Source organism: Pituophis catenifer, unplaced genomic scaffold (genome assembly GCF_029215685.1).
Source record: "Pituophis catenifer annectens isolate HBS135680 unplaced genomic scaffold, rPitCat1.0.hap2 SCAF_1, whole genome shotgun sequence".
NCBI lineage: Eukaryota > Metazoa > Chordata > Lepidosauria > Squamata > Colubridae > Pituophis > Pituophis catenifer.
This window is the reverse complement of record NW_027256881.1, coordinates 198,626,029-198,640,276: the sequence shown is the minus strand read 5'-3', so window position 1 is coordinate 198,640,276 and position 14,248 is coordinate 198,626,029. Positions and strand designations below refer to the sequence as shown.

The 14,248-nt window shown below is 38.1% G+C and overlaps 1 protein-coding gene across 2 annotated transcripts in view; it reads left to right on the top strand.

Moving 5' to 3' along the window:
* The window catches only part of CERS6 (ceramide synthase 6), a 113,802-nt gene that overhangs the window by 58,099 nt on the left and 41,455 nt on the right, over window positions 1–14,248 (top strand). For both annotated transcript variants that reach the window (XM_070956924.1, XM_070956923.1), the window contains exon 4: window positions 8,220–8,277. In XM_070956924.1, the coding sequence (XP_070813025.1) occupies window positions 8,220–8,277 (58 nt within the window). The remainder of the gene's footprint in view (window positions 1–8,219; window positions 8,278–14,248) is intronic.

Here is a 14,248-nt window from a genome sequence, read left to right as displayed (position 1 = left end):
TCATCCAAGAAGCTTCTTCAGTTCTGACAGGATACTACGGAATGGAAGGATTTATATTCCTTGCATCTCGAGGGTTGTTGAAGAACTTGGAGGTTTAACTGTGTCCTCAGGGTCACCTGAGTAGGGCTCCTGGTTCCTGTAGTCTGCAATTTTTCCTCTGGAAATCCATTCCTACTCCCACAACATTCAAAGGGTATTCATCCCAAATTGTATAGCTTCCTTCCATTCTCCAGTATCCTGTCAGAGCTGAAGAAGCTTCTTGGACGAGAAGCAAAATGTCTTCAAAAGAAAAAACAAGAAAGTCCAGTTGCCTCCTGAAAAAAGCACCTTTGGGGCAACCATGACTTGGATGACTGAGAATCTCTACAGACTTTCAGGGACAAGATGCTATAGTAGTCCAAGGCGCTATCTATAAATGCACATACAAGTGTATATAGACCCTTTTTTAAAGGGTCAGCTTATTGCCGGGTCCTCATTTTACCTACCTTAGAAAGGATGGAAGGGTGAGTCAACCTTGAGCCTGGTGAGAATTGAACTTGAAGTAATTGCAGACAGCTAGAAGCTAAATACTACCTTTTAACAGTAGCATTAGTCTGCTGCGCCACTCAGGCTCCTTTATACCCTTGTATATAAAGCCTTGTGAAAATAACAATAGCAGTTACACTTATATACCACTTCACAGTGCTTTACAGCCCTGTCTCAGTGGCTATCAGCATATTGCCCTCAACAATCTGGGTCCTCATTTTACCCACCTCGGAAGAATGAAAGCTGAGTCAAGCTTGAGCCTGATGAGATTTGAACAGCCAAACTGCAGGCAGCCGGCAGGCACCAGAAGGAACTGCAGTACTGTACTGTACTCTAACCAATGCGCCACTGCGGTTCTTGAAAAACTACATGTCTAATGGTATTTTCAAAGTACTACACACTCTGTGTAGTAATTAAGTATCCTAGTCCACATATAAAAGCCTTCTAAGGCAGAGACTCTACATTATAATGCTAATACCTATTATTTTATACCTAAAATAATAAATGAACGTTTGGAACACATGCACTTATGAATCAAACCAGCTGTTTGCCAGAACAACAGGAGTTGCATCAGATAGTTTCATTCTAGGCTGGACCACCCTGTGATTGCATAATAATGTCTTCTTCATAAAATGTACAGGAGCATAACTTCTGTGCAAGCTACAGAAATTCCAGATTGTTCCTTAATTATTCAGTATATCTTTAGGTTGCCCTGCCAGAAAAAGGCTGCTTTTTCATTTGAACATTCTTGCTAGTGTGAGGGGTTTATAATATTTGTGTCCTCTCTGTTTGCTTCCTACTAAGTAACCTGGAAAACAGCAGAAGAAAGCTGAAAATTTAATTTATATGCATCCGTTTATAATCAACAGTAATTGTCCAATTATAAGAGCCTTGGTGGTGCAGCAGACTAAAGCACTGTTAAGTAACACCAGCTGCCTGCAATTACTGCAAGTTCGAATCTCACCAGGCTCAAGGTTGACGCAGCCTTCCATCCTTTCGAGGTAGGTAAAATGAGGACCCGGATTGTGGGGGCAATAAGCTGATTTTGTATAAAAAAAGAACACCGCTGGGGGGGGGGGGCGAAAGCCCTACTAAGCAGGTATATACAAAAGTATGAAGGCTATTGCTTAACGCATTGTAAGCCGCCCTAAGTCTCCGGAGAAGGGTGGCATATAAATTGAACCAATAAATAAATAAACATACAATTCTTTCACAAGCCTGTGAGAGCTTTAAACCCAATCATTTTTGTCCCATGTCTGTAAAGGAACTTAACTTTCATTAACACAAGCCAAACTATCAGTTACTTGCACACAGCTGTTAAGAAAAAAAAACAACATATGATAGAGAAGATGGTACTCCTTCTACCTTCCTCTGTTGCTGTTTTTTTCCATTATCATTAGCTTGGCATTAGCTTGCTCTGCCAATGTTGGTGGGATGTAGTTTTCTCCTTGGTAGTTCCTTGATTAGGATATCATTTTCTTCATGATTGTCTGGTATTAATGTCTGCTCGAGAGGATATATTTTGGTCTTTTTGTTTCCATAGCTTTTTAAAATAGTATATAGTATATTATCTCCAGTGGTAGGATTCAAATAATTTAACAACTGGTTCTCTGCCCTAATGACCAGCTGGGTGAGTGTGGCCATGGTGGGTGTGGCCAGGGGTATAACAGGCAGCACTCGGCCTCCTGCACCCCGTGGGAGCAAAAACGGATCATGTGGGGCCGTGCCACACACACCCCATGCCCCATTTTTGGCCTATTAGGCTTCACTGCACTTACCTGGGAGCCAAAATGGGGCATGTGGGGACTCCTGGAATGGGAGGGGAGGGGCGGGGCCAGCCAGCAATTTAAGAACCGGTTTGCCTGAACCGGCCCGAACTGGCTGAATCCCACCACTGCTTATCTTCATGAGTCTATTGATGACTAATTTGCCTAAATGCCAAGCTGCCAGGAATTCTCTAGCATTTTTGGATTTAGTTGGTTTACGGTGATCACAGTTTCCATTTGGAAAACTTGATTTTTTTTGTTTTTCCTTGAAAACATTTCATGGATGAGAAGTGAAATGTTTTCAAGGAAAAACAAAGAAAGTCCAGTTGCCTTTTTAAAAAGTACCTTTGAGACAACCATGATCTAAGTGACTGAGAATCTCCATAGACAGTCTAATTGGAGGCAAAGAACATTTGGGCTCAGGGCTGAAGGGAGAAAAGAATGCACAGGGACAGTTCAATTTAAGGAAGAGATTTGTCCACTTTCTCCTGATGAAATGATCATAAAAAGTGGTTACTGTAGAAGGATTGGAATTACTTCTTGTTTTGTAACATATATAGAGTTTATTCTATCCATTCAGTTTCGACAAAACTCCCTAATAGTGATTTGGAAGGGAATGGCAATGTCATGTGTGATATGGAGTAATTCTGAATCTGATTGATCTGCTCATTTAGTTCAGTTCACTAAGCCACCACTTCACCTGCTCAGTTCATTATCTTAATATTCTAAAAAAACTGTAAGCAATTACTTCAGGACGGGAAACTGGAAGGCCCGGAATGTGATTTGTTAAGAATAGTAATCATCTTAATACAGGGCTGGGAATCCTTCAGGGAATTTCTGAAGTGTAGCAATGTGATGGTCTGTGAGAAAGATTTTGATACTAAGCCAAGAGATGCTGCCAAGGGAACGGGCAGAAAAGAGACAGCATAGTTTGCAAGTGGATAGTGAGCAGGGCAAGAAGCTCAGAAAAGACCCTCCCTAGTTTCCTAGCTCTAAAGGAGACTTATACTTTCAGGTTTGCAAGATTGATATTGATCTCACAGGGTAAACTGGATAGGAATTACAATCAAACAAACAAATTCTACTTTATTGTAAAGCTATGTTGACCGAATCAGAACCTCTCATTCTGAAGAACGCTTCCCTGCCATCTGAAGCCAATCTTCTTAACACATAGGTATATATGAGTTAAATGACACACAGGGGAAAAAAATGATTGGAAAATCCTAACACAGCACAGAGTGGAGAAAATCATTGCTTTCTCTCTTGCTAAACGTTTAAGCAAATGGGAAAACCTGACGTGTTCTGTTATACTTTAGCCACTATTTGAACCTTTTTCAATAATTAACTTGTGCTTTACTTGGCCTAGGAATCCCATCTTCCCATAATGATACTCATTATGGTCCTATAGAAACTCCTTAATCCTTTGAAAAGCAGGTTATGCTCGCAAAGTCACATCTGTATAAGTTGATAAAGCATCATAATGCAGAGAGGCTGAGGACTGGGCTTGTAGCTGTTGTGAGGAACTGTTGGCAGAGCGCACACACTAGAGTGTCAAACTCGCGGCGTCATGGCGGTGTCATGTGATGTATTGGGACTTTTTCCCCTTTCGCTAAACCGGGCGTGGGCGTGGCCAGCGCGTGATGCATCTGGCCTGCGGGCTGGGAGCTTGACAGCCCTGCACTAAAGGAAGTAAAGCAAGAATAAACTTCCTTTCGCACATGTCTATTGCCATAACTGTATGATGAGAATTGTCCACATCATTGGTTGAAATTGAAAAAATACTGCTACAATAGCAGCTTGTAAGAGCTATGGTGGTGTAGTGGTTAGAGTGCAGTACTGCAGGCTAACTCTGCCCACAGCCAGGAATTCGATCCTGACCAGCTCAAGGTTGACTCAGCCTTCCATCCTTCCGAGGACCCAGATTGTTGGAGGCAATAGGCTGACTCTGTAAACCACTTAGTGAGGGCTGTAAAGCACTGTGAAGTGATATATAAGTCTAAGTCAGTGGTTCCCAACCTTTTTTTGGCCATGCCCCACCTAAGCACATTGGGAATCACTGGTCACATGCCCCACATTGGGAACCACTGGTCTAAGTGCTATTGCTAGTGCTATTGTTACATCTGGCAATGTAGAAATGCTTCTTTTGTCTTCTGGAAGCTTTTATCTGAATCATCACAAGTGAAAAGCTCTAATCTGAGGATGATGGAATTGTGGCAAAGGACATCCTAGGCCAGCTATTTTCTTGCATATTTTCTGCAAGAAAAAGATCCAGGAGAATCTTTCCTAGAACAGTAATATAAATTTTTATGAAACTTGAATCGTTCTCTTCTGAATGCTGACAGCCATTCAACAAAAGAATGATACAACAGTGAACAAAATTCAAAGCTATTTGCACTCTTACTTAGTCAGCTTATATCTTTGTTTCTGGTGCACCTGTCCAATCATTTTGTATTTATGGTGTTTAGCATAGGAAAACGGGGGGGGGGGGGGGGTTTGTTAGTAAATTATGCTCAGATGTTCTCAAAGCTGCATAGGAATAATGCAGATTTAGGGAATCATTCATCTCAAGTAATGCTATGATCATTAAATATTGAGAATCTTTATCAGAGTATAGTCAGCTAGGAAATCAAATAGACACGTGATGAAGATTTCCAACTGCATTGTGTGTATTGCTTTAAATACTTGGATTAGAATCATCCTTCCACGGTAATATTTTTCATATTCTGTCAAAAAGACTTGTCACGTACTTTAATCTGAAAATTCAGATTTTATACATCATTCTAGCAGGTTATCAAAATATTAAGGAATTTTAATTCCTGCTGATGAACAAAAAGAACTGATCTCTTTTAAATGTACTATTGAGAAGTAAAGTTGTCCTAGTGAACCAAAGCTATGCTACAACAGAGAAAGAGGAATATCAGAGTAAGTTACATTTCATAATTTTCTCCTCACGTAGATACTTATCGTAAGGTCTAAATAAATTTTTCAGGAATTGTAGTCTTGGATCTTTTGCATAATGGGTTGAGTTTGCCCTTGTTCCTTAATTCCTTTTGATCAATCTTAAATTTAGGTATCTTAATTCTATTGTTTACAGAAAGCTACAGTATTCAGGAGCTGGCAGATAAGAATGATTTGCTTGTTTTCTCACAAAAATAAAGATATAATTATAGAATTAATTGGTTGCTTAAGATGAATGCATTCAAACATACTTTTTAGCTTTACTTAGTCCTACAGAGGTAGTCTTAAAGTCTTAAGTAGATGTTAAGAAGAAATAATTGCAGATCTCTACTGTGCCCCAATCTTACTCCAGAATCGCAGATTTTCAATAAAGGTGTTGAGAGGATCAGGGATTACACTAATCTCTAAATTTCAGGATTTCTTGATATGGTTCTTTTAAGTAGAACAGTGGTTCTCAACCTGTGGTTCTTGGAGGCTGCGATATTGCCTTCATTTCTCTTTCCGTCCACCCACTTTTTTAAAAAAATTAAACCCCTTTTCCTCTAAGATTAAAAATCAGAAGATGAAGATAGTTACAAAAAAATATGAAACTAGAAGATCAAATACGACTGAGGGAGTAAACTGGTTTTAAGATTGTGAAAAAAGCAAAAGATTTGGGTATTATTATGACGAATATAAACTGTATATTATTTCAAAATAATTATGTCAAGTCATGGACTAGGAAGGAAATGAAGGACATATAAAAAAAGCTGAAAACAATTAGATCCAAATAGAGACATTGATACAGAGGATTTTAAAGATTAATACCATGTTTCCCCGAAAATAAGACCGGGTCTTATATTAATTTTTGCTTCAAAAGATGCATTAGGGCTTATTTTCTGGTTAGATCTTATTTTGGGGAAATATGGTACTAAAGGCACCCATCTGGCTGACAATCTTAACTGGGGCTTATTTTGGGGGTAGGGCTTATATTACAAGCTTCCTGAAAAATCATGCTAGGATTTATTTTCTGGTTGGGTCTTATTTTTGGGAAAACAGGGTACTTAGTTGAAGTATCAAATATGAACTGTGGTGGTGGAGTGGTTAGAATGCAGTAAATGGGGCAAAACTCCCTTAACCAATGTCTCACTTAGTAGCAGAAATTTCGGGCTCAGTTGTGGCTGTAAGTTGAGGACTAACTGTATTCTTTCTGTGAAGTAATACTCTGTAACATTACTTTTGACCTTCTCTACTGTCAATTTGAGCTGATGCCCCCATGTTCTTTATTTTTGCTTAATGTTGAAAATACTGCCTTCTAGAATCTTATTCACACCCTTAATATATTTAAAGGTTTCAATAATGCCACCCATTTCCCTTCTGTTATCCAGGCTTTAGTTCCTCCAATCTCCTGATATGTTTTGACCCTCACACCTTGTGGCATTTTTGTTGCCCGTCTCTAGACTTGCTCAATCTTATGTCTTTTTTTAAGTGAAGTCTCTGGAACTGGACACAATATTTAGATGTTTTAGGTGTTTGATTAGAATTGTACATATAACTGCTGAGAGAAAGATTTCTTACATAAATTTTTCATGTTTACTGTTTCATTTCTGTTCTGTTGTTTTTGTTTTTTATCTCCTTTTTCCCTTTTCCCTTCTCTCTCTTTTTCCTTTCTTTTTTTCCCCTTTCACATTTACTTTATTATATGTTTTTCTTGAATGTAGTTCTTATTACGTATGTAAAAATCTTTTAATGAAAACTAAAGAAAGGACAAAGGACAAAGATGGACTTTGTAATCGTTAGAATTCAAAACTGATATCAAACAAAGGGTTTCTGGTTTGCATTCACCAAATGAAGTGAATGAATTAATTGCTTTAATATGCCTGCATTGATTTGAAAAGATTACTGCAGTCACAAAGATTATTGTGGAGGCAAATGTCTTAACATCAGTGATAAAAACAACAATGCCTTGAATGCTAAGCATATTTCTCTATTTTTGCCTCTAAGATGGTGTCACAGCTAAAATGCAAGGTGGTTATAATAATGACACACACATCATTAAGTTGAATTAGTGTGCTCAGGGTCATGTGGTGCAATCCAGATTTTATTTGTAAACTTTCTTTCCTGTTCCAGTTCATTTAAATGCTAGTTTATTAACATTCCCCCTTTCCCCCTTTTGACTAATAGGAGGCAGATTTTCCCATGCTGATCTTTCTCCCCTCTTCCCCAAGTACTATACAGAGTTAATCAATACTGGCCTATTCCCCAGGCCCACTGGATTGATGCTTCAAAATCAGCTAGGGAGCCTCTCCTTGTGGATAGCACCAAGATGACTCATGGTTTCTCTTAAAACTACCTAAGTTGATGTTATTTTGAATGTCTTTGTGAATGAAAGAAACAGTCTATAGTTTCTCTTGCCCTCTACTGCTTTGCGTACATGGAACCTTGACTCCAGGAATTCTTTTGTATTAGAGGAAATTTCTATTCCTCCTGAGAACCACAATAGATGCAACTTAACCAGCGGGATGGTAGATATGAGTATATGAGGCATGTTGCCCCTGGTTACTTTCTTTTGGGCATATTCTCCTCTACCATTTTTGTGGCCTTTGACCATGGTGATTTATCAAAACTGGAAGTTGAAGGCCAAGGCTTCTAACAAACAGTATACTGCCCTAGGATAGGCTGTTTTAGACCACTTTGTTAGCAGAAAACACAAACTTAGGTTGACCTCATTTAAATACATTTTATTGTGGTTATGAAATAGTGCTTTATTGGAGAATGAAATCCTGTATTCTGCATTTAGTTGGTATCCAAACGAACTTGGTTCCTCTTGTTTATTGATACATGCTTCTAATAACCAATGCGTTGTTCGATGCAACAAATGGGCACTTTGGAATACACGCTTGTGGACATTTCTACATTGTTCTGTATCTTGAATTCTCAAGTTTTCTTACCACAAGGTTGTTAAGGTTATCTATTTTATATTATTTGCAGGTGGAGATTTACATTTTATCTTTACATATTCACCTATGGATCCCGGATCTTAAAAAAGGTAAGATGCTTTGTCTTTGGGGCTAAATCAAATTGTTTCATGGGTATTGCTAATAATAGCCTTATGAATATTTCTAAAGAATGTAGTGGTTAGATGGCCTAGACATTGATATTTGAATATAAATCCTTGTACGCCCTGTTTCTTGATCTGGCCAGCCTTGAAAGGTTGATATAAATCTTGAAAGCCTGTCCAAATATCTCTCTGTCTGATCTTCTAATAAATAAAAGCAGGGCAGGATTATTTCTTTCTCACACTTTGTTCCATATCTGCACTATGCACTATTTTATTTGCACTGGATATACTACTATAATTTGCATTATACAGTATGTACTATCCATATACCATACAGTACCATATGGATATGGCTGATTTTGGACAATCACTTTGAATAAATGACTCAATAATTGCATGTTTTCAAGAAAGGTTTTCAAGTAGCCATATGCCATGGAAATATTTTTACAGTTTTCTCTTCTTTGTTTTTTGTGTTTATTTTTACATTTCCTGAAATAAAATAAGTATCGTTTTCCAAAATTATAAGGATTTAGTTCAATCTAGTGCAGAGGTGTCAAACTGGCGGTCCATGGGCCAGATGCATCACGTGCAGGCCACGCTCACCCCATCCACAAAAAGGAAATACGTCACATGATGGCAATGTGACGCTACGAGTTTGACACCCTTGATCTAGTGATTCTTTGAATGCAGGATCATTTTTAATACATACATGATACTTTCATTCCTTTTGCTGGCCATAGCTGGCCTGTAAACCTTTTAAGTTGGTTTAATGGATGCAACCTACTGAGTGGCCTGAATTTTGGAAGACTTATCTTAAGACCGACATACCTTTTGGAAGACCAACATACTTTGTCAAAAATACATCTCATTTACATTAGAAATGTGGTATTGCAATGCTGTAAGGTACTGCTAGAGACAACTTATGTAGAAATTGAGGAAGATCTTCCAGGCAATCAATATTAGCCTTCTTGCATCATCAACATGAAACAAAATGTGTAGAAATTCAAAGACAGAGAGGTCATAATAACCACCAATTCTGTTCTTCACTCATTTAAAAAAAATGGTTAAAAAGCCCTCCCTGAACACACTTCTATTAATTTATTAGATTGCTTGGATAAAAAAATAAAATAAAAAGTGGACAATATCCAATAGTAAGACCTAAAGTCAACATCTCCTGAACTCTAGGTAGATTCCTAATTTGGAGACTGTTGCTATCACATTCGCACGAAGCCATTTTCTTTAATAACATGTTTCAGAATTTTTAAATTGGCTATAAATATAGATTGGTTGATTGGCTATTTTAAAACTATTTTATATATGCAAAAGATTGTGTCATATTGCTCTGCGTGGTATGATTTCAACTTGACCTCCTCAATCTTACATTGGTTGTGTTCTTTCAAAGAAGTAACTGCATTTCTTTGCATGCTGCAAAATTAATATGACTAGCTCTAATTTGATATCTGTGAGATTACATAGATTTCAGGAACCCCTAGTTTTTTCCCTATATGTCTAGTCAAATGTGTCTTAGGAGAGCTGAGCATCTTTTGATAGCAGGGCATTGTTTTGTTTGTTTTTTCATTTTGATTTATGTAATTGAATTTTCCCGTGAAAATCCCCATATCTTTGCGCTATTTCACCACTTGCAATTAATGTTGCAAAATATTCCTCTTTTCTTAAACATATCTTTATTCAAAATAGGATTTAGGGACCATGTCAGATTAGATAACCAGATAATTAGATTAGAATTATGACACTAAGCATTTCATGTTTATATATCATTTTACACAATCTGCAAAGGCAGATTTCACTGCAGATTTTCTGGAGTGAAAAAAAAGTGTTCCATTCCTTGTAAAAAAAAATTGGTCATAATTAACCTACTCAGAAGATTTTGATATTTTTCAAAAGACCAGCCATTTAGGGCTGGGATAAAAAAGGGAAGATGTGTAACAATTGACTTTGGGCCTTACAAAGAATGGCAGTATATAGCAGAAAAATCTTTCATTGTTCTATATTCCCGCTCCCTTCACTGATCTTGGAGTACTGCCTGTCAGAAACAGATTCTACTACCCATTCAAACAGCTAGGAGAAAATGCAAAAGAAAAGTAGTCATGACATAGAATCTGCAATGTTCATAAGGAGATGATTCAATCAGGTCAGATTATTTGCCCATAGAGTCCAGTATGGAAACGGTTTTCCAAAGTCTCACATAAGGATTTCAATCTGGAATCCTTTCCATGCGAAGTACACATTTTAGTGGGGCTTCCATAGAAAACAGTAGTTTATTTTACAGACCCTCCCAGAGATTTTAAGGCATACCTAGGTACAGACACAGAAAAATATTTTCCACTTAAACTCTTAAAAGACGAAAACTACGTTTTTCAGGAACTGGTAATTTAGTGGCAAAACGAACATAGCGCCAACATAATAAAATCATAACATTCCCAAGTTGTAGATAATTCACAGTATAATTAACTAGAGTACCTGAACTATCTTCAGATATTTGGAAGATTCCAGAAAAACAAATAATTACAAGTCAATTTACACCCAAGCCACTGCAATTAATCTTATTTAAAGTCTCCAATTCTCATGCAAGGATAAGCTTAAAGTTACTGCAGAGATGAGATAGCTTTAGTAATGATGAAGAGCAACTTGTATAGAATTTAAACTTCTACTCCCAAAAGTGTTTTTTTTCAGGAGGCAAGTGGACTTTTTTGTTTTTTCTTTTGAAGACATTTTGCTTCTCATCCAAGAAGCTTCTTCAGCTCTGACAGGACAGTGGGGAATTATCTATCCTGTCAGAGCTGAAGAAGCTTCTTGGATGAGAAGCAAAATGTCTTCAAAAGAAAAAACAAGAAAGTCCACTTGCCTCCTGAAAAAGCAGTTTTGGGACAACCATGACCTGGATAGCCTGAGAATCTCTACAGACTTTAAGCTTCTACTATTTTTAAAATCTTTATTCTAGCTTCTATTCTTTAAGGAAAAAGAAGTAGGATTTCTTTCCTTTCCCATATCAGACTGTATGAGCCCACTTCTCAGACCTGACTGTTGTAGGTACCTCCGCTGTTCTTACAAAACAGTCTTGTCTGGTCCCAGGTTCCTTTTTCCCTATCTTGCCTGCTTCAGTCTTCAGATTAAAGAATCATTTTTTCTATCTCAATGCAGCTGAGTAGAGACAATTAGTGTCAAACAATTAACTTGTGCACTGTAACAAAGATGCATCAAGGAGGACACTCAAGCATTAAAGGGGACAATAACATTGGATATCCTTATTCAGAAATTGGCAATCTCACTAGATTTTTCCCAAATTATATTTATATTTGCATTTTGTTAGAGGGATAGGTACCTGGATCTGCATGAGAATTGTGTGGTGCGCTTGTTGATTCCTAATCTTGTTTTATTAGATATTGAATGGTCTGATAACAATAGAAAGATAAAGAAGCGAGAATGTTGTGCTATAGAAGTGTCCCATTTATAACTGGACAGGTGTCAGGAATGGGATAGTAATCTCAATTTCTATCTTAGAAATATATAATAGTAGTATCAACATCCACTGAAAGATTCTAGAGAATCAGATGCTGTAGCCCCCAGTCCCTTTCTCGTCAAAGACTAACCATCATAGCAATAGAAATAGGCTCAATACCAAAATGAGGCCTGTGTTCGGTTTAAACAGATGTGAAAATTAAAATATTTAGAACTTTAAAACTTCTAATCAGTTTATTGCTCACATTCCATAAATGTATTCAGTGTCTTCCTTTTAATTGTTCTTCAATATGATGTCTGAATTAAAATGCATATTTGTGTTCTGGCAACAGGACTTAGTCAGAAAGCATCTGGAATAACACAAATTGGTACCTCTGACTATATTCAGAGATGCAGCTCTATTGTCACTGAATTAATCGAAAAGCCCCCAAATATCTTGAAGTTGTTATGTCTTCCTGAGAAGTTGTTAAGAATCAAGCAGATTTGATTCTCCATTTGTTATATGCTGGAAATTCCTTCTGCTGAAGCTACAACCTGTAGCAATGTGTGGCATTTCTCAATTGTTGTGAGGAAATGAGCTACAGTTTTTACAGGAAACAAATGGAGTAATATAGTTGTGCATAGATGTAAGAAACATGGCCAGACAGGTTTTCTGTATTTTTGTATTTGAAAATACTTCTATATGAAGGTTATGCTTTGCCTATGTGCAGCAGAAAACTTCAGAGCAGTGGTGAAATCCAAATTTTTTTACTACTGGTTCTGTGGATGTGACTAGGTGGGCATGGTGTGGCTTGGTGGGCGTGGCTTGGTGGGTGTGGCAGGGGAAGGATACTGCAAAATCCCCATTCCCTCCCCACTCCTGGGGAAAGGATACTGCAAAATCTCCATTCCCACCCACTCTGGGGCCAGCCAGAGGTGGTATTTGCTGGTTCTCTGAACTACTCAAAATTTCCACTACCGGTTCTCCAGAACCTGTCAGAACCTGCTGAATTTCACCCCTGCTTCAGAGTAACATGAGAGTTTCTTGCCTGCAACTGTATACGCTATTAGCCTAAGTCAATTTAGGAAGCAGATTGTACTCTCAGAGTACAGAGTACAAGGATGTCCCAGAGGTGCTTTTTCTGGAGGCAACTGGACTTTCTTGTTCTTTGTTTTGAAGACGTTTCACTTGTCATCCAAGAAGTTTCTTCAGCTCTGATCAGAAAGTCCAGTTACCTCCTGAAAAAGCACCTTTGGGACAACCATAACCTGGATTACTGAGAATCTCCATAGACTAAAGTAGAAGGAATTTTTTGAACCATAAAGAAGGTTGAGCACCGAAGAATTGATGCTTTCAAGCTGTGGTGTTGGAGAAGACTCTTGAGAGTCCCTTGAACTGCAAGGAGATCAAATCAGTCAATCCTAAATGAAATCAACCCTGACTGTTCTTCAGAAGGACAAATACTGAAACTGAAGTTCTAATATTTTGGTCAGCAAATAAGAAGAGAAGACCCATTAGAAAAGGCCCTGATGTCGGGGAAAATAGAAGGCAAAAGGAGAAGGGCACAGTAGATGATGAGATGGTTAGATAATGCTATTGACATGGTGGGTGTGGGTTGGATAAATTCCTGGAGATAGTGGAAGATGTGGGGGGGGGGATTGACATATTGTGGTCTTCGAGGTTCTGGATGACTGGACTGAAGAACAACAAAATCGTCTTCTAAAGGTCTCATGAGGAAACAAAAAAACATTCTTGGCAAGAAAATCTAACCCTAGATTTATGACTGAAAGCTTCATCTTTCATCTTAATAGGTCATCTTAATTTAAACAGGTGTTCTTAGTCCTGAGGCGCTCCAGATGGCAGATTAAGCTTTTGAGAGGCACACCCATTTAGAGCAAAAGAGAGTACGTGCATTCAAACTGACCCCCTCACAGAGCTTCCCTACAAAAATATAGGCTTAAATCCTTTCCTTGAAAGAGATACATCTACACAGATCCACCAACACCATTTTTTCCATTTGCTATCCTGTGACTCTCCCGTTGCTCTATCATCCAGCTCCAACTTCTCCACCTTGCTTCTTCTGCTCCCACAATTTTCTCCTTGCTATGGCTGCTGTTACTGTCTCTCGTTGTTGCCCTTCATCTTGCTTTTGCCACTTGCCAGCTACGTACTGTATATGCCGTTTTAAAAAGGCGGTTTTGTTACCTCTATTTTTCTGGCTATTTATTTGTTGATCTGAATTACTGGCTGATACTTATTCATTCTCTGTCACCCCATACAACAATATTGTCCTTCTTCCATTATAAAGTTTCACAGGCTCTCAATTGACACAGTAAGATGAAAAAAAAGCACACCAGCTTTGAGCCTATGATTCATCCATCAGTCTTTCTGGGTGAACATTTAAACATAAAGACAGACAATTTGATTTTTGGGGGGGGGTGTCGGTCTGAAATTGTTGACTGTTCTTCTACCTCGAAGCACAGAATGGCAGCACTGAAT